This window comes from Dromiciops gliroides, chromosome 1 (genome assembly GCF_019393635.1).
Source record: "Dromiciops gliroides isolate mDroGli1 chromosome 1, mDroGli1.pri, whole genome shotgun sequence".
Lineage (NCBI taxonomy): Eukaryota > Metazoa > Chordata > Mammalia > Microbiotheria > Microbiotheriidae > Dromiciops > Dromiciops gliroides.
This window is the reverse complement of record NC_057861.1, coordinates 513,393,102-513,414,596: the sequence shown is the minus strand read 5'-3', so window position 1 is coordinate 513,414,596 and position 21,495 is coordinate 513,393,102. Positions and strand designations below refer to the sequence as shown.

The following is a 21,495-nucleotide window of genomic DNA, read 5'->3' as shown; positions in this document are numbered from 1 at the left end:
TTGTCACCCTGAACTCCACAAAACATTCTGCTTGTACCACTTATGCACCTATAGAGTACTTAATTTATAATTATTTGTGTATGTTATACATACATACATATATGCATTCATAATAACTAGGAAAAGAACAATGAAGAGCAACCATGTTTTTTCTCATTTTGTCATTCACTTAGCATAGTTCTCTGCACATAGTAAGCACTTTATCAGGCAAGAACTTCACAGAGGCTTGAGTTTAATCATCAATAAAATGACTCTTCTAAAACATGAAAAACTAAAATCCACAGATTGTGCAGATTACATGTTTCTCCTATAGCTGCTGGTGTGTATAATTCTACCACAGAAACTTCCAAATAATTTCCTTTTAAAAATCATTATAGTTCTCTTTACTGGTTGATAACACCCTCACCACCACCACCACCAAAAAGGTATAATAACAGGAAGACCTGAGTTCAAATGTGACTTCAGATACATAGTAATAACTATGTGACCCTGGACAAGTTACTTAACCCTATTTTGCCCCAGTTTCTTCATCTGTAAAATGAGCTGTTCCTCTGACTTTTTCCATGCTATTTTAAACAGCACTGACAGCGGCTAAACAATCACATTGACCAATCTTTCAGTGTCTTGGCCTGCTAACTTGAACTTAATACCAGGAGGCCAAGTGCATTCTTCCTATCTCCCCACTGATCTTGGTTTTTAAATCCTTATTTTTGTTCTGCCCTTCATATCTAAAAAACATTCTCCTTGGCAGAGAAAAGAGAAGCAAAATAAAAAAATTCAACCACACTACTTTCTATCTTATTTTCATTCCAATAATCCACCTTGTGCAGCAGTATTATCTTCTATTGATCCTCTCATTTTCCCAAATAAAGTTCTAAATACCCATTGGTAAGAGTAATATTATAACCCCTCCCCCTCCAGGCAAGTTAGGCTAGTTTTTCCTTAAAAGGCATTAAGACATTCCTTGAGACTTGGCTGGATCAGGAGACTTAAGAGTGTTGAAGTCACTTCCATATAGCCTACAAAACAGCCTTGGGAGGCTCCAGAGACACTTTGAGGCTTGGCTTGTGGATCACAATGGGTAGTGTAGTCAAAGAACTTTGCAGAATTAATTTGAAGTATCCTAGATGCCTATTCTTGTTGAATATCCCTCTCTTATGGCTAAATAAAACTTGTTATTGTTAACTGTTGAGTGACTTACAAGAGTCTCATTTTCTTCATACCCGAAACTATTAAGGAACTGGCTTGAGTTGGACCCAGCACAGAATAGACCCTGTTTTGATCTGATTCAGCTCATTCTGAACTCTGAAGTTCTTGACATTAATTTTAAGAACCTGTGATGCATTTTATTCATCCATATTTGTCTTTTAAAATTACTTTTATTCGGAACTTAATCATCAATAAACATTTCAATATGCAGAGAACAAAGTATAATATGTGAAACTGTGAACTTGTTAAATATTTCTTAATAAAAACAGAACTGCCATTATCATCTCCCTTTGAAATTTAAAAAAACATGTTTATAAAATGTAAGTATGTGTTAAGTTCTAGCATATTGAAAACATTCTCTAGGCAATTCAAATCCCCCATTCCCTTCTCAATCAATGGTTTCACTTTGAGTTTTCATTTTATTCTTGACATTTTCCTGTTCTTATATATCTCCTTTTTGAATTTTAGTCTATAGTATTCTTCTTAATCTTTCTCTAAATCCTTCAAAATCTGTTCTCTCCAAATTCAGAGTAAATTTCAGACTATACCCAGTTTTTCTATTATAAATTCTATTATTTTTTCTTTTCTATCATGCATTCAAGAGTTTCCTCACCTATAAGTTCTCCTTTTCAATTAAATCACAGATCTAGTCTCTATTCCTATCCCTATCACAAATTCTAAGACAAAGTGGGCACTTTCCCTCATGGCTTGAAACAACTATAGCAGGGGAAGCTAGCTGGCGCAGTGGATAGAGCACCGGCCCTGGAGTCAGGAGGACCTGAGTTCAAATCCAGACTCAGACACTTAACACTTACTAGCTGTGTGACCCTGGGCAAGTCACTTGGCCCCAATTGCCTTGCCAAAAAAAAAAAAGAAAGAAAGAAACAACTATAGCAACGAGTTTCTTCTTGCTAGTCAGAATCAGATGCACAATAAAAGTTCCCATTGTTGGTTCCTCTACTTTTTAAAAGATAATAAATAAGGAAAATCAAGAAATTATTAACTAGTCTATTTTGGAGGGGAGAAAGGAAAGAGAATGAGAATCTCCAGAAAATATTTGGAAAACTGAAGTCCCCATTCCAAGCTTGTGATCTATCATTTCTTAAACTCATCTATTTTTTTTTCCTCCATGGGTATACGGTATTTAAGGATGATGAAGATGAAGATGATGACGACGATGACAATGATAATGATGGCACACAAAGGTCTGTGCTGCTGGAGTCACAGAAACACCAGTAGTCCTAAGCTACAGGGAGTCAGAGGCACATGAAGGCTTATACTCTTGAAGATCAAAACCACCAAAGATATGTAACATGTACAATATTTTGTTGTTGTTTAGTCATTTCAGTCATGTCCAACTCTTCATGATCCTATTTGGGATCTTCTTGGCAAAGATTCTGGAGTAGTTTGCCATTTCCTTCTCCAGCTCATTTTACAGATGAAGAAACTTAGGCAGCCTGGCTTAAGTGATTTACCCAGGGTCACACAGCTACTAAGAGTCTGAGGCCAGATATGAACTTAGGTGTTCCTGACTCTAGGTTCACTACTCTACCACGGTGCCACCTTAGCTGCCTGTACTTATTGTCTAGTATTTACTCTCTCAGAAAACCAATCTTCCTTTTCCTTGGTGACTGGGAGAAAAATGACAACATCTTCCAACATCATTGGTCCCTTCAGGGTAGGAGCCCCAGTCAAATGAGAATTCACCATTGATAATTAACAGAATTCCCTGTAGGGCCAGCCAACAAACTCCTACCTTTCCTTTCTTAACCCTTGTGATTAAGAGTTTTTGGATACAGGGACTTTGACTTTGTTACCTTCTTCTGAGGGTGTATTTTGATCTTCTTTGTCACCATAGTAACTTTCTATGGTCAGAATCTTTTTGTTGTTTGCTCAATTCCCCTGCCTACTTCTTGACTTTTAACTCTTTGTTAAAGTAGGGCTCTATCCAAGGGACTCATGATGGAAAGTGCTCTCCAAATCCAGAAAAAAAGAACTATGGAATCTAGATGCAAATTGAACCATACTATTTCTATTTTTTTTGTTTTTTTTCCTTTTGTTCTGATTCTTATTTCACAGCATGACTAATGCAGAAATATTTTTGATGTGATTGTACATATATAACCTATATCAGATCACTTGCTATCTTGGGGGAGGGGGGGAGAAAATTTAGAACTAGAAATTTTATTAAAACCAATGTTGAAAACTATCTCCACATGTAACTAGAAAATAATAAAATAATGTTATGATTAAAAAAAAAAAAGTAGGGCTCTACTTGCAGGGTGCAGGGTGCACCGTCCCAAGTTTCAGGGATTTTGTACAGCTGTTTTCAGAGATACTTTTAGGGACCTGTAAGTTTTCAGTTCTTCCAAGGTGGTATGATTTAAGGAGAGGTGTATTTACTGTTCTCCTGGCCTGTGCTCTGGTCTGTGAATGACCACAAACCCTCTTTTCTGCCCTGGAACTGTGAGGAGAGTATCAGTTCCACTGCAGCCACAAGCTCTTCCCTGCCCTGGGACTGCCACCGAGGACTGCAACCTGGATCTGAGTATGCGTAAAGCAACAGAGTCCTGCCTCAGTGTCAGGAAAGAGACCCCTATAATCTCCTTCTCACTAGTTGTTCGACCCCCTTACCATTTGTGGGCTAAGAGTTCCAAAAGCAGTCCCAGTGCTGTTGACTCAGTAGTTCCCAGGGCATGATCCTGGTTTCCTAGGGCCAGGTCTGTGTTGGTATAGCTTGAGATGGACTGTGCTCCACTCTCACCCAGGTACAACAGACCTTTCGTGCCAACCTTCTAAATTGTCTTTGTCTGGAAAATTATTCCATCTTGTCCTTTTGTGGGTTCTGATGCTCTAGCAATTATGGCATTATTTAAAGGTATTTGGAGGGGTTTGGGGTGGGGGGAGCTCAGGCGAGTCACTGCCTTTCCTCTGCCATCTTGGCTCCGCCCTTCTGTGATTAAGAGTTAACAACTGTCAAGGAGAAAAACCATTTCCACCCATTTCTACTTCCCAATCTCCAGTTTCTATCTACCTTAGCCTTATTAAGTCCCTAATCTACCCAGTATGGCTGCTATGTAGTCCTGGGTAAGACTAAGTTCAAATCTGGCTTCACACATTTACTAGCTTTATGACCATGTGTGACTTAACCCTGTTTGCCTCAGTTTCCTAATCTATAATATGAGCTGGAGAAAGAAATGGTAAACCACTTCAGTATCTGTGCCCAAAAAGCCCCAAATGGGATCACAAAGAGTAGGACACAACTAAAACAACTGAACAACAAAAAACTCCCCTTCTCTATGAAATCCTGTTCTATTGTAAGCAAACCTTTCTTGGTTCTAGATCTTTTTCATGCTCATAGAAACTTGGCTTCCTTATATTTCTATCCTGTTCTCTAGGTATATTCTTTCTCACTGTTACTTCCTGACTCTCTCATGCTACCATTATTGAATTATCTCTCCTACTGAGGTTCATTCATCCATCTATGTCACTTGGTTCAGATCTTATTGCAAACCCTGGGTCATTCACCCTACCTTTTTTTTTTTTTTGGTGGGGCAATGGGGGTTAAGTGACATGCCCAGGGTCACACAGCTAGTGTCAAGTGTCTGAGTCCAGATTTGAACTCAGGTCCTCCTGAATCCAGGGCCGGTGCTTTAACCACTGTGCCATCTAGCTGCCCTGACCCTACCTTTTTTTAAAGGAAGATTAGTACCTGGACCATAGCCTCTGTAACTAGACATCTGCTCTCATACTAGGGAACTTCAATATTTTTATTTTCACAACCTTTTCATTTTCATTTTATTATATTTATTTTATTCATTCACCATTTCTTCTGCTTCTTATTTTTTTATTCTCTTACTTAGCAGCATATACCAGGTATGTCAAAGCACCTACCATCACCTTGGTACCAAGCACTTTCAGACCCCAATGGACATAGCCAATGGACCCTTTTAGAGGCCTTGGGAATACTGATGCCCCCTAAAGACATCACTGAAGGGAAAAAATCATTGTGAAGAAGGGACTCACCTTGCTCACCACTACTGGCAACAACTGCTGACTCAATAGGAGTCAGCAACTCCTTGTCAACAACTTGTGCTATCAATAGAACCTTGGTTTTAGCAATCTCTGTCTCCCAACCGCTGGACCTACTTAAAACCCAGCATTCACGGACATCACCCATGAAAGTAACTCCTTGGAGAAGGAGCCAGCCATTTCCACCAAATGCCAACCAATTGCCACTTGCAAGCCAGCCTAGCTGAAGCAGCAAACTGATGAAGACAGTCCAGGACCCTGAATCAAAGACCCCGATAATAACAAGGCTTCCAGACTAGTGCTTGCTGTGGAAGTGGAGCCTAACAACTGTTCCTGAAGGGAGTACAACCTATAAAGAATTAACTGTTATTTGAGGTTTTTATGACCCCATCTTTTGGCTAGAATTTAAAAAACCCCGGCATACGCACCGGCCTGGAGCTCAGGCACAGCGCCTCTGCAAACAGCAAGGTGCTCCACCCACTGTTTGTAGCCGTCTCCATGGCACCTCATATCATTACCATTCGCCAACACCTACGTGGGCCTGGCAAAAATATAATGACTGGAAGCCTGGTGAGGGCAGTCATGTGACTGTCAGTTGGGGCTGCCAGCCAATTGGCTTGGGGCTGTGTGTGGTAAGCCTGGAGTTTGCTGGGAAGAAGAAGAGAGGAGATTCACCATTCTAGCTTGAAGCTAGAAGGCAACAGGATGCAGCAGTGTGTTCTCAGCTGATTCCTGGGTGGTGGTGTTATTCAGTTTGTATCATATCCCTTCCCTCATTTTATTTCCTTTTCCTTATTTCTACTGATCTTGCTTGTGTTTTTAAGTTCGTTCTTGTTAATAAATCCTGTTCTATTTTTGAGGGAGGCTGTCGGTCTCCTTCCTTAACCCACTATTGCGGTGAGCCACATAGCTAACACTCCCCGATTAAAAATTAGTCCCTATAAACCACTGCTACTGAAGACCCAGAAAAGAAACCATCAATACTTGACACTGTTAAAACCACTGAATACCTGAAACTTACATAATTTTATCACTGGAAATTAAAGAAAAGGTATTACCATTTGCTTTGCCACTGAAACCCAAGAATCATTAGAACTTTCTATCTGACTTGCAGCTAAATCCTTCCAGATGCGCTGTCTCCCCTATTAGAATATAAGCCCCTTGAGAGCAAGGGCTGTCTTACTTTTCTATTTGTATGCCCAGCACTCAGCAGTGTTTTACCTATAGTGAAGTGCTTAATAATGCTTTTAAAATTCTTTTATTCCTGCTAGTGCCAGTCACTCTACTCCTTCACGTTTTCCCAGTTCGTTAAACTAGGTTCAAAGTTACAACTTCTTGCCAAGAATATTGCAATAATTTTCAAATTGGTTTTCCTGCTTCTAGTCTCTCACATCTCCAATTCTTTCCACATATCAAAGTGAATTTTCCTAGAAATAAGTCACTTCCCTTTCTCAAACATATTCAGTGGCTCCCTCCTTTTTTTTTAACCTGGTATTTTGAGTTCTCCATAATTTCATATCAATTTCTTCACATATTGTCTATTCCAGGCAAATGGGTTTAAAAATGGGTTATCTATATACAACACTTTATCATTGCATCTATGCCTTCCTAATGTGGAATATATTCTCTCCTCACCTAATTTCCTTCACAACTCAACTCAAATGCCCCCTCTGACATTTGGTATCTCCTGGATCTAGATTCTCCAGTTACTAGTATTCTCTCCCTTTTGAAATAACTTTGTATTTATCTATGTAAATACTATATTCCTCCCATATCTTAGCATGAATGTAGAATTCCTTTGTTTTTCCTTTGCATTAGGTGCTTATTATTTGTTAAACTGAATAATATGGCTTCTGTTTCTGCCTTCAATATCTCTGTCCAAACACTCTACTCACCACGCTTTATTCCTTTAATTTCTGGATTTTATCATGTGAAAATGTCTTAACATACATTGGTAATTATGCTGTCACATATTTTGTGTGCTTTCTAAAAAACAAATATACTTCCAGAACCTCATTCCAGTCATTTCTATCCTACCAAGTCTCAGTAATTTTTATAACAAATTTACCTCCTTAAAATAAACAGCTTCTAGTTCACCTTCCTTACAACTCAAACTTGTTTCAGCTGAGGCCATAGATGAAGGCTGGCTCTTGGTCTACTATGAATTTGGGACAGTTCCATTGTTTTGTCCCACCTATAATGTAGTTACTTTGCACTGTGTCTAGCATAGTGGACATACATGGCCAATTTTTACCTCCATTCCTTTATGGGATAAAACAATTTTTTGAGATTAAGGAGAAAATAGATTTTTAGCAGAATCAGTAAATTTTCCCTGTGAAATAATGACAATAACTGTCTCAGATTGGTGTGGAGAGGGTGGGCTGCAGCAAGCACTAATCTACTTGCTAGAGTCCTCAGTTAAACTTTCAGGGTGAACATTTACACTTCAGAAATCAGCAATTACTAAAAATCAGGACTTGATTGTTACTCTGATTTTCTAGACTTAAAGTGTTAACAATGTATTTAAAAGTATGTGTGCTTGCATATTTCCCTCCCCCAACATTTACCAGCGCACCCCTGTATTTCTCAAGAAATACTGTCTGATCTCAGTAGGAGTGCAGAAGAATGCTCAAGGAATGAAGTCATCACCAGAGTGGAGGCCTGGTGACTGTAGGCTAAAAATAATAACTGGCATTTATATAGCACTTTAAGGTTTGCAAAATGCTTTACATCCAACTATCTGATTTGAGCCCTCAACATCCCAGGGTGGAGGTCTGGTGAAGTTATGGTAAATAGAAAATTGGAAGTGCAGGATAGATAAAAAATTATTATTTGGGGAGGATGTGGGGTGTGCTTTTCATTATAGTAGGTTAAGCAGAAGGAAGGAGAAACAGGTTGCCAATATGTGATTGCTTTATACAAGTCATTTGTTATCTGCTTCAATTACCAAAATCAGAAGACGGAGAAACAGAGTTATGTTTGGAAGTACCAGCAGTCAAGCGATCAAATCTCAAAGTAAAAGGAAATATTCCTCTTCCTCCGGATTAGAAGAGGAGTAGAAAAGTATGTAAAGAATGGGGAAGCAGTAAGAAGCTAATTCCTGGTCTTCACCCTTCATTAAAAGCTGGCTCTTCCATCAGTTCTTTTAAACACACAGCCGTATCAAATCATACATTTTTCCTTTTTGCATCAAAAGCTAAACTCTTTGGGTTTTTTGTTTGTTTTTTAATCAAACCTGATAAACTCTTTTTAATAGTGGCAACTGGGGGAAAAGGAAAGCAAGACCAAAAAAGAAAACAGGGCTATATCAAAATTGACTGGTGTGACTTTAAAGAAAGCTAGAGAAAAAAAGGGATTTCTCGACCCTCTAAGTAACTTTAATATTTCCAATGTAGGAGACCTGTAAATACTCTGTTACATCATTTCAAAGGGGACAGTTGAGTCAGAGTCAAATTTTGACCATGAAGTAGAGAATTCTTCATTCACTGCTAAACTGCATAAAACTAGAAAAGCTATACCATTCACACACCATCCAGAAGTATCTTATATACTAAAAACTGTGCTCACAATTGATACCTAATGCTACTAAGTTGGAGAAGAATCTTTTCTCCATATTTTGGATTGATAAACTGCCTCTACAGTAGGACATTAGGGATCTAGGAAAGATTTCCTGCATATGTGGAGTATTTAAAGTAATAATCTACACTCAATCATCATCCAAATATAAAGCTGGAATGTAACTGTTGAGACTTTACAAGTAATTTTCAATAGTATCAGAAAAGCTTCATAAACCATTACATATCCAATACATTCAAGGTACAAGTGTTGGTTCAACTCAAAAGGACAATAAGGGCAGGATTTTATATATTACAAAGTCTATAAAATTAGAACATTATGATTTCATGGCATCATAAAAATCAGTGCATTTTTCCTGGCCAGAAAAAAAAGAACACTTTCATTTCTAAAAATATCTTAAATCTACACAAGAAAATAATAATGCAATAAAATACCCTATTATCATAGAAAGCAAGTACAGGATGGTATTTCATGAGCAAGACAATAAAAATATGGTATTGTCTGAGCCAAGGAAAAAATTCCTCTGGAAAGGAGGGATGAGTAGAAGTCTTTCTCTAAATTTAATGGAAATGGTGAGCTTTCTGCTTTGTCTTACTTCTTTGATACTCTCACTTTTAGTACATAATAGGAATATCTGTGAGAAGAAATTTTTTGGTTTGGAAAACTGTTTTTTGTGTTGATTTCCTTTTAAGAAAAAAATCATCAATTTTCAAAATGAATATCTGAGGACCAGAATTTCACACTCAAAAATAGAAGTCATAGAGGGTTTGGTTTTCCACTGTGTTCTTGTTCAGCTTAACCATGTTTTCAAAAAGTCCAAAGAAAAAGATGAAATCATGGTAAGTGAATTTGATTACAACAGGTGACACTATGGTCAAAAGCTATGGGGCTCTAACTGCAATGAATTGGAGACTCAGGAAGCAGAAGTGAATTCTATAATGTGCTTGAGAAGCCTCGCTAACACATACAACAAATAAAACAAAACCTTGACAGTGATATATAAATCGATGAGTAAATAATAGTTTACATGAACATCTTAGAAACTTAAATTATCACCAAATCTGTTATCTATGATTATGAAAAAAGGTATAATGAATTCAAGTTCTGAATACATATTTACAAGCACTGAAAATTTTCTATGTAAAGGAAAATAGTTAACATAGTTACATAGGAGAGAATGTCTACATTACTCATAGTATCTTTCATTCCCAAATCTGTCCATATTCAACATACTGCAATCTTTCCAAGTAAAATAAGCATAGCAATTATATAGTGTTTCAAAGCCTCTGAATAATTTAGGACTATGAAAATGACTATCCAGTAGAAATTATAGGGATAATTTAGACAGGCAATGTAATTTGGTTAGGACTTTGGTTTCTCTCTCTCTCTCTCTCTCTCTCTCTCTCTCTCTCTCTCTCTCTCTCTCTCACACACACACACACACACACACACACACACACACACACACACACACACACACACTTCCCTTTACTGATACACTCAGAGGCCCTATTTCAATCCACTAAGACTAGTGAGTAAAATGTTGTATATAATAAAACCACCAGGCCAATCAAGACCAGGGAACACGTATTAAGCTATTTTACTTTAGTGGTTGCTCAAAAAAGTATTTCAAATATTTTGCGAATAACTATCAAGTACTACCTTAATAACAAACAAAAACCAAAACCACAACTTACCTCTTTCTCAAGTATGATATTCCTTTGTTATTTTTATAGTTTTTATTCCATAGCTGTTTTATCATATCTTATCCCAAGTACCATCCACTGAACCCTTCCTTGCAACAAAAATATTAAAGCAAAATCAACCAATACATTTGATAACTATTTAACTGCGGGTTATACTGACAATTTCCCCAAACAACTAGCTATATATTTTTTCGCTTCATTTTTTATTTTACAAAGATGAAAGTGAAGAATCATGGAATAATATTGAATATTGGGCTTGGGATGAGAAAGACCTCAATTCAAATTCTACCTCTAGCAAACCTTAATAAGAAGTCACTTAAACTCTATGTGCCTGAGACTACCCCCTATGCATTTTCTACAAAATCAGAGGCAGGTTGCCACCCTAGAACAAGTTTCCATATTGGGAATTCCACAAATCTATAGATAAAGAAGGTAAGAATGTAGAAAAGATTTGATTATTTGTGAACAAAAGCAAAGAACATTACAAGTTCTCTTAATTTTCTACTCAACTTCTAACTCGGGCTTTTGAAATGCAATATTCATTCATGCATACAAATATACCTTATAATTAAGATAATTGCTGCTACCAAGTGTTGTTTTAAGTTTGTAATGAAAGTTCCCTAGACATTTGATGGTATGTTATTTAGAAAATGAAAGTTCTACAACTTAAAGAATGAGAGGAACTGAAAATTATGCCAGTAAAGAGTATGACTGAGGGGACAAGGGGCAGACAGGGTTCTTGATAAGACATTACAACATATATTTCAACAGTGACTACAGAACTGAACTGAAAATACTGATGTCACCACACAAACATTTATTATGTTAGCAATGAACAAAATATGATATTAAACACCAGCATCACTATCAACACTACTAAGTAACATGGCTACAACATGTTATTTACTGATCATAGTAGAGGGTGGGCCAAAAGTCATGGATATTTAATAACTACTTTATTTTTTTTGTTTTTAATTTTATAATACCATAGCGTCATATATAGTATACATGGAAAATGAATTACATTATATGTGAAAAACCAATCTCATAAATGGCAAAAAATAAAAAAATAATTTTCAAAAATTATTAAAACATCAAACCCCTTTGTGACTTTTGGCCCACTCTGTACAAGTTCATGGCATAAACTTTGCTAAACATGTGTTTAGTCCAGCAGGTCTACAACCTGAACCATTCTAATAGTTTTGGAGATTCAGTAAAAAAAAAAAAAAGGAAAAGTGAAAACTTAAATGTTCTACATTTTCCATGTTTATGCTTTCTTAAGCCAAGCTGATCTATCCAGTATTTCAGATAAGTCACTAGAAGCACCTATGAAGCTTTCAAATTAGTTAATACCATAAGGGGAAAAAAAACAAAACTGTATAATCAATACACATTATTACCTTCATGGCATGAATTTCCTCAAGTAATCGTTGTATTCGTCTTTGATTTTTTGATAATATATCTTCGGTGCCCCTGTAGAAAACACATCACTATGTATATAACAAAATAAGCCATTCACAGCAGATAAATATATTTACTAAAATATGATTAAGTTTGTTAAAAATATAATAAATCTCAAAAACTCATAGAAAGACATAAATGAGAAATGATTGTTGAGATGACTGCTAAAGAACATTTAAATACTGTGATTCATATAACCACTGGCAGAGGGCATACTTTCTCTGTTTCCATGTCCTCAGGTTTTTTTTTTTTAATGGAGTATTCCTATTGAATTTTCTCACAAATATATAGGCATTTTAAAAAATAAAAGGAAAAAAACACCTGTTTTGTTATTTATATTGTCAAGCTACAATAAAATTCATAATTAAAAATAAACATACTGAAAGTGTTTCTCTGAAGTGAAAATATTAAATACTGTAAAAAAGACCATTAAGCAGTATTAGGCTTAAATGTCAGCTCTAACATTTACACATTTGTATGATCATAGACAAGTCAATTAACCTTTTTTTTTTTTTAATGAGGCAGTTGGGGTTAAGCGACTTGCCCAGGGTCACACAGCCAGTAAGTGTCAAGTGTCTGAGGCCGCATTTGAACTCAGGTACTCCTGACTCCAGGGCCGGTGCTCTATCCATTGCACCACCTAGCTGCCCCAATTAACCTTTTAAAGACTCAGTTTCCTCATATATAAAATGGGTATAACACTTGCACACCTACATCTCTTATGTTTCTTGTAAATAAAACGCTCTGATATACTTTAAAAATTATAGAAACATGAAATATCATTAGGATATATTTCTTGAGGGAGAAAAGATACATAAATATTCAACGAAGGAATGGATAAGTAATATAGAAAAAAATCAAGACTAATGTGGGAAGGTTCTATGAAAACAAAGAACAGTGTTTAAGACAGAAGAAAGCATCATGAATGAAATTTTTCCTAAAACTAGTGACAAAATGGTATAACTTTTTGGCAATAAAATAAAAATATAGTAGAATAAGTGAGATGCTACCTGTGGCAAATACTTTGAAAATATATCATGCATATGTATATTATTATTATTAAATGTTTGAAATTTCAAACCAATCTGTAGTTTCCATAAAAAATAAAAATGTTGATCTTCAACATTCATACTTTTTACTCTCAAGACTTCAAGCACCCCATGATTTTATTAGTAACTTCATTTTCACTTTCATGTTGGCAACCTGTCAAATTCTTGGCTATATGCAGAAGAGGCAGAATATCTAAGCGTGATACATCGACCTCATAGTCTTCTGAGCAAATGGAGAATTTGTTAGAGGCAAAACTTGGCTGCCTCCTTGTGTTCCTCCCAGCTCAGTCTAAAGCCAAACTTTTCAGTACTCAGACGGAGTAAAGAAGAGAAGGAACAGGGGTTCCTGTTCACTGGGGTGCTTAGCTAGGAGGGGGAGGCCACATTCCCTGGAAAAGTCTTGGTAAGTACTGACTCTATTCCCAGAACTGTTGGAGTCTTTAAAAGGGGCTTTAGATGGGGGAACATGGAACTGACCACTGGGTCGAGTGAATAAAATCCCATCAACCTTTCCCTTGGTTTGCAGAGGGCAGCCAAGGGTAGAGAGGTTTACAGCAGTATAGTATACAGTACAACAATCTCATACTTCCATATGACACAGTAGAAGGTAAGATTCAGGTTAAAAAAAATGTTTTACATTTGAGAATTTTATTTGCTATACAATATTTATGGTACTATATACTTCATGTGTTATGAGAAGTGAATATTATCAATTTTTTTATTGAGATATTGGCACAAAAGGTCAGAATTCTAGGGAATTTACATATTACCAATTTTATTTTGCGTACTGTATTTTATGAGTTATTTCACGGTTACTGTGTTGAGAAAAGTGCTTATTATCAGAATTAATGTTTTATTATAAAGAATTGTCTCCAAAAAAAGTGTATTTTCAGCAATCTCTGGAGAAAGATTACCATTTTGGGTAATTGTGGGAAGCTGATCCCTTATTTCCCATAGGTTCAATGTATCAACATTTGTGTTTTTGACTTTCAGTACCATTTTCTGGGAATGTTATCCCTTGATAGTTGAGGATTGACTATACTATTCAACGTAAACAACTGATTCAGGGTACCTGGGCTTTAAAACTATAGTTAATGTCCTAAGTGAATTGCTATAAAAGGAAATAACTTAAGAATGACAAATTACAAATAGCTGGCCAGAAAAGAAAAGTTTCTATTTCTATTTCATAGGGTACATAATATGTGTAGTCACTTAAAGGAAAATTATGGAAAATTATGACTAGAAGAATTCACAAAGAAATTACTAATCTGGTCCCCAAACTCAGAGAATAGGTTCATGACACTCAACTAGGGCAACCAATTATGTTCCCTATAGAAGTTAGGTGCTGAAATTCTTATTAAGGGTCTATCCCCAAATAGTATAAACAACAGGTAAAGACAATTCTTGATTTGTGACTAGGTAGTACATGATTTTAATAAAAATGACTAACTTCTTTGACTTCAATTTGGCAAGATGCCTGGTAAGCCTGCGAATAACCAAAACTCGAGTCCTCTTCACTTCTTTTCTCATCTTCACCACCTTTAGGAATGAAACCAAAATGGAAGACAATTCAGACACTAAAAACACATTCATTTTAAGCCTAAGTAAAATATGTAGTAGAACACATAAATACTTGACTAAATCAATAATATAATAAAATCAAGTTTTTCCATAAACATCAATAGAGTATGAAACCAAAAGTCTAAAAATGTATGTGAGGTCTGAGGACAAACAAGTTACAAAAAAGTAAAAACATTCCAAAGAGTAGTAATATCTCTATATTATTCTTTCTTTCTTTCTTTTGGTGAGGCAATTGGGGTTAAGTGACTTGCCCAGGGTCACACAGCTAGTAAGTGTCAAGTGTCTGAAGCCAGATTTGAACTCAGGTCCTCCTGAATCCAAGGCTGGTGCTTTATCCACCGTGCCACCTAGCTGCCCCATAATATTCTTATAGATATGTTGCTTTGGAGTCTTAGAAATGTCTTTTCCCTCATTTGTTATCCTAATTAATTATAAGTGATTTTCTTTTAACAAAAACAAACAAAACAAATCTTTCAATTCAGCTAAATGCCTGAGGATAAAATAAGGCAATACTTGTAAATTGCTTTTCAAACTTTAAAGTACTATATAAGTACTACTGTTACTTTCTTCTATAATAAAACACCTCTAATGTGTTACCATCTAAGAATTCCCCCCCCCCCAGCATTTGCTCCCCCAAATCAAAGAATCACAGAATTTCAGTGTTGGATAGGATCTCTGAGGCCATCTACCCAATCAGATAACCAAATAATAATCTTGTCTATAATATACTTCACAAGAGTTCAGGAATGAGGTAATGAGGCCTTGCACCAGGATAGAAGCAGTATGTATGTATGGGGGGGGGGAAGGGGGATAGAAGGGGGTTGTGAGAGATGATATGAAGATCAAATCAATATACCTTGGCAACAGACTATACATGGGTAATGAGAGAAACTTAAGAGTAGGATGGTACCCGGTTTTCAAATCTGGGTGATTGGAGGGATGGTGGTACCCAAGTGGGGGCAAAATGAAGTAAACACCAAGCGTAGTAAACAATGAATGTAACTATGTAAATGGAAAGAACTGTGATAAAATAATGGGATTTGGCAGGAGTTCCACTTGATTGATTTAGTATTGTTTTGAATTGGGTGAGAAGAGAAACTGACTAAGTACCTACTTAGGGGTAATTAGATTGTAACCATGTCTGGCTAGCCTTTAAGAAGGTATTGTTCTCAGAAGCTAAGCATTTTGAACTCAACTGGAGACCACCTTCAAGTCCAGTGAACCAATGGATTTGGATGACGCCTACCAATCAGATTGAAGCAGTGTATAAGGACCACCTCTGCTCCAGATGTAAAAAAAGCTTCCACACTCAGTTTGAGGGGAGTTGGTGGGTGAAGCAGGCTCATGGCAGAGGACTTGAGGAAGAGGCAGACCAGGCTGGAACTCTAGGCTAGCTAGGCCTTTTCTTAACTCCATGTGTTCTCTTTTATTCTAACACCTAGTATGCTTTAATAAATGCTTAATGCCCAAAGACTAGTGCTAAAGCTTCTAATATAAGGCACATTGGATTTTTTTTAGACATCACATCAAATTTTAAACATCACAGAACAAGACCAAAACTGAAACCTTTACATGATGAACAATATTACATTATTCTGGCCAAGTTTGGTCCCAAATAAGAGATGGGAAAATGTGCCTCCCTCCCTTCTTTGCAGAGGTAAGGAGCTATGAATTTTGAATACTGTAAATGCTTTCAAATTTAACAGATATGTTAAGTTTCTTAACTGTCCTTCCTCCTAGTTTTCAAGTTTTTTTGGTGGTAAGTGGTTCATTATGCAGTAGACTTGACATAAAAACAAAAGTTATCAATGGAAATTTCAAGATATGAATAAAAATTGAAGATAAAGCTCGGGGTAAAATGCTATCAACACAACAACTATTTTGAAATGGTTTCAATCTGTTTCCTTCTATGGTGAGTAGTAATTAAGGGAGAGTAGACTCATATGTGGAACAATGGGCAGGAACTTTCAAGTAAAATGAGGTCTCTTCAGACTATATCTAAAAGCTGTGACAATCGACTTAGAAATGAGTTTAATTTTAACTTAAAAAGTTAAGATTGGGGGGCAGCTAGGTGGCGCAGGGGATAAAGCACTGACCCTGGATTCAGGAGGACCTGAGTTCAAATCCAGCCTCAGACACGTGACACTTACTAGCTGTGTGACTCTGGGCAAGTCACTTAACCCTCACTGCTCAGCAAAAAAAAAAAAAAAAAGAAAAAGAAAAAAGAAAAGAAAAAGTTAGGATATGGCAGGACCATTAGGTATCAGCAGTGATAATTTTTTTTTAGCAGAAAAAAAAGTGCAGAGCAACATTAGCATCCCTTCCAGGGAATAGCACATTTGTTGGTCAAACAGAAATTTTTCCCCTGATATAACAACTGGGTAATTGTCTCCTCTCAATGGGGATATAACAGTCAATCATACTCCTCCTGACCTGTTTTTAGGACAAAGGTCTCAGATTCCCTTTTCCTCCTTGGGCTAACAAAATCACATGGTTCAAGGAGCTCTGGTCTCAATAAGGTCCCATCCTGAATTGTGTACATATAAGGAAGAATAAGATCCACTCCTGAGTTATGCCCACATAAGGAAGAAATGATTAGGGATGGGAATACTGTGTTCCGGTTAGCTAGTTTATGTGCGTAGATTGTAACAGTAATCGGACCAATGATAAAAAAGGGGAGGTACCATTCATGTTAGGGACTAGGGTTTAAAACAAGGCCTTGTGAGCCCCCTTTCTTGGCACCCACTAGCTGCACACTAGGGTGCGTCCTTCTCACGGGAAGGAAATAAAAGAGTCTTTTTCACATCGCTGCTGAGTTCCTGCAAATTATTGAGAAGAGGATCATTTTCCCTTACATAACCCACAAAATAAAAAAAAAATATTATATTATAAGGATATTTTCTCCTAAATAACTAGAGTCTATTTTAAATGAAATAAATTTTCAGTGAGTGATTCACAAACTTCCTTTATATTAAAAAGGTATCAAAATAATCTCCAACAAAATATGGCATAAATAATTCTGTGTAAGTAGCCGTGTTTAAATATTAATAACTTAAATTTAAATAGCACTTACTATGTACTAGGCCCTGTGCTAAGCACTTTACAATTATTTTCTCATTTGATCCTCACAACAACCATGTAAAGTAAATGTCATTATTATACCCTTTTTACAGATAAGAAAACTGAGGCAAACGGGTTAAGTGACTTGCCCAGTGTCACAGAGCTAAGAAGTCTTTGTAAGCCATATCTGAACTCAAGTCTCCCTGACTCTTGGCCCAGAACTCTATCTACTGCACCACCTTGCTGCCCCCCAAATTATTTTTTTGGAATTGTTTTATATACTAAGTTATGTTTATGTAATCATAATTGCTAAAAAAATTAAAATTATATTAACTTTAAGTTCAAAGGAAAAGCAAATAACGCATTTCACAGGAAGCTTTACAATCCTGGTGGACTTTTTTTAAGGCAAAAAAAAAAATTAATAAAATACTAATTTGACAACAAAAGAGGCATTATTACTCAAACACATTAGCAAATGCTGTATTTTCACTTACCGATTTTGCAAGTTTAACAATCTATTGGGAAAGCAATATGGTATAATGGAAAAAGTACTAGTTCTAGAGTCATCACAGATCTGGGCATTCATATTTTTGCTACTTCCTAAGTGACCTCACTAGATATGACAAGTCACTTCTCTGGGCCTCAGTTTCCTCATCTAATAAAAAGAGGGTGAGAAAGGAAGGAATAGATAGATGGTGCCTTAGGTACCTTCCAACTCTAGATTTATGATTCCATGATTATGTATCACTTGGCAGACCCTGCTACTTTACTAAACTAAACATAATTTGTACTGGATATTAATAGAGCTAGTCCACGGTTATATTCTAATCATGGGAAAGACCTTAAGAAGCATTGCATTGTGTCATTACTGGATAAAGGAAAGCTTCATCATGTATTTTACTGCATGCCAAAGACAAGAATTCTTTCTTAGCTTGTAACTATTTTAATGATCATGTTCAAATGGTGTGAACAAATTAGACAGTTCAAATTACTTAAAGGTATAATTGGCATGTAAAAATAAGATGCAAAACCTTTTTCTCTACTTCAGAAATCAATGTATCACAACTATATAGATACATTATAGATACCTCAAGCATTTTGTAAACATTATACTATATAAACCTGTTAGTTATTAGTACCAACGATTACTTACTTAATTGCCAAACCTGGTGGTGTCTCTTCAGTCTTCATTATTCTCAACCTATCTGCTTTAACTGACATGGCTGATGACCCTCTTTTGCCAGATATTTTCTCCTCTCTTGGTTTTCAAGACAATTGTCTTCTGGCTCTCCCTCTTCTATCAGACTGTCCCTTATTAGTCTCCATTGATGACTCATTATCAGTATTATATTTCCCAAGGAATACTTGTTGTGGGCACTTTTCTCTCTCCATGCCTTTGCATAGGCTAACCCTCATGCCTGGAAGGTACTGCCTAATCAACCTCTGCCACTTAGACTTTCTAACTTGTTTCAAGCCTTTTTTTTTTTTTTGCAGGGCAATGGGGGTTAAGTGACTTGCCCAGGGTCACATGGCTAGTAAGTGTCAAGTGTCTGAGGCCGGATTTGAACTCGGGTACTCCTGAATCCAGGGCCGGTGCTTTATCCACTGCGCCACCTAGCCGCCCCAAGCCTTTTTTGATTATCCCAGTTGCTACTATCTACCCCTGATACCTAGCATTTACTTTTTACATACTTTATTTTATATATTCATATTATTTTACCTGTTGGATTGTTCTTTTAAGATAATGACTTTCATATTCTTTGTATTTCTTACTTTTTTCCCTCAATTACATGTAAACAAAAGATTTTTATCATTAATTAAAAAAAATTTAGTCCCATACTCTTTCCCTGTATCCTGCATCTTTTCCTTTGAGAAGGCAAGCAAGCTCATATAGATTATACATGTGCAGTAATGAAAAACATTTCCATAGTAGTCCTGCTACAAAAGAAAACACAGATTAAAAAAAATAATAAAGAAAAATTTTTTAAAAGTATGTTTAAGTCAGCATTCATACTCCATCAGTTCTTTCTCTAGAGGTGGATAGCATTTTTGATCGTAAATCCTCTAGAATAGTTTTGGATCACTGTATTGTTGAGAATAGCCAAATCTTTCACAGCTGATCATTGTATAATATTGCTGTTACTGCATACAGTGTTCTGGTTCTGCTCATTTCACTTTCATGAGTTCATGTAAGTCTTCCCAAGTTTTTCTGAAAGTATCCTGCTCAACATTTCCTATAGCACAATAGTATTCCATCAATCTTGAGATATGCAAATCTAGAAACATTTCCACCTCAAATGTTCAAATAGACTATTTGTGTCTGACTTATGGTAGGGTCTTCTGAGCTCATATTGGACTAACTGGTCACAACTAACACACTGTACCTTGACCTCGACATTGTAGTGCCATTGATCTTCAAGTAAAAAGGACAAAGTATTTCTATCACAATCATATACCACGCCTTCTTCAGTCACTCCCAGTTGATGGGCATTCCCTCAATTTCTAATTCTTTGACACCAAAAAGAAAGCTGCTATGAATGTTTTTGTACATATAGGTTCTTTTCCTTTTTCTTTGATCTCTTTGGAATACACACCTAGTAGTGGTATTGCTGGGTGAAGGGTATGCACAGCTTTATAGTCCTTTGGTCATAGTTCCAAATTGTTTTCCAGAATGGTTGGATCAGTTCACAACTCTACCAACAGAGCATTCAAATTTCCAAATTTCCAGATCTCCTCTAACATTTCTCTTTTTCCTTTTCTGTCACATTAGCAAATTTGATAGGTGTGAGTTGTTTTAATCAGCTTTCTCTAATCAATAGTAATTTAGAGCAATTTTTCACATGACTATAGATAACTTTGATTTCTTCTTCTGAAAACTGCCTGTTCTTTTCCTTTAGCCATTTATCAATTGGGGAATGACTTCTAGTCTTAATAATTTGACCCAGTTTTCTATATATTTGATAAATTAAGCCTTTATCAGAGAAACTTAATGCTATAGCTAGTATTTCTAGAACAATACTGAATAATAATAGTTATAATGGGCATTCTTGCTTTTTTCCTGTGCTCTTAAGGGGACAGCTTCTAGCTTATTCCCATTACAGATATCACAGGATCGTTTTAGAGCTATACTACTTCTTATATTAAGGAAAGTTCTATTTAGCCCTATGTTTTCCAGGTTTTTTGTCTGTCTGTCTTTCTTTCTTTCTTTCTTTCTTTCTTTCTTTCTTTCTTTCTTTCTTTCTTTCTTTCTTTCTGCAGGGCAATGAGGGTTAAGTGACTTGCCCAGGGTCACACAGCTAGTTAAGTGTCAAGTGTCTGAGGCTGGATTTGAACCCAGGTCCTCCTGAATCCAAGGCCAGTGCTTTATCCACAGTGCCACCTAGCTGCCCCGAAATATTTTTAAAGTTTCTAACCATTGAATCATTGCCAAAAAGCAACTTATTTTTTTTTGGTGAGGCAATTGGGGTTAAGTGACTTGCCCAGGGTCACACAGCCAGTAAGTGTTAAGTGTCTGAGGCCGGATTTGAACTCAGGTCCTCCTGAATCCAGGGCCAGTACTCTATCTACTGCGCCATCTAGCTGCCCCTAGGTTTTTTTTTTTAAATAAGAATGAGTGTTGTATTTTGTCAAAAGCTTTTTCTGCATCTATTGACGCAATCATATGATTTTTGTTATTGATATAGTCAATTATGCTGACAGTTTCCCCAGTATCAAACCAACCTTGCATTCCTGGTATAAATTCCAACTTGGCCATTGTGTATGATCTTTGTGATATATTGCTTCAATCTCATTGCTAATATCTTCTTAAAAATTTTTGCATC

At 36.3% G+C, this 21,495-nt stretch overlaps 1 protein-coding gene across 6 annotated transcripts in view; it reads right to left on the bottom strand.

The window, feature by feature from the left end:
* The window catches only part of SRFBP1 (serum response factor binding protein 1), a 102,927-nt gene that overhangs the window by 58,073 nt on the left and 23,359 nt on the right, over nt 1-21,495 (bottom strand). For 4 of the 6 annotated variants that reach the window (XM_043979261.1, XM_043979262.1, XM_043979259.1 and 1 more), the window contains 2 exons: nt 14,484-14,572; nt 11,924-11,996 (listed from right to left, as the gene is read on the bottom strand). The exons of 1 other annotated variant lie outside the window; for it this stretch is intronic. In XM_043979261.1, the coding sequence (XP_043835196.1) occupies nt 11,924-11,996; nt 14,484-14,572 (162 nt within the window). Of the gene's footprint in view, nt 1-11,923; nt 11,997-14,483; nt 14,573-18,827; nt 19,087-21,495 lie in introns of those variants that run through there. One more of the 6 variants, XM_043979263.1, reaches the window with a different exon arrangement.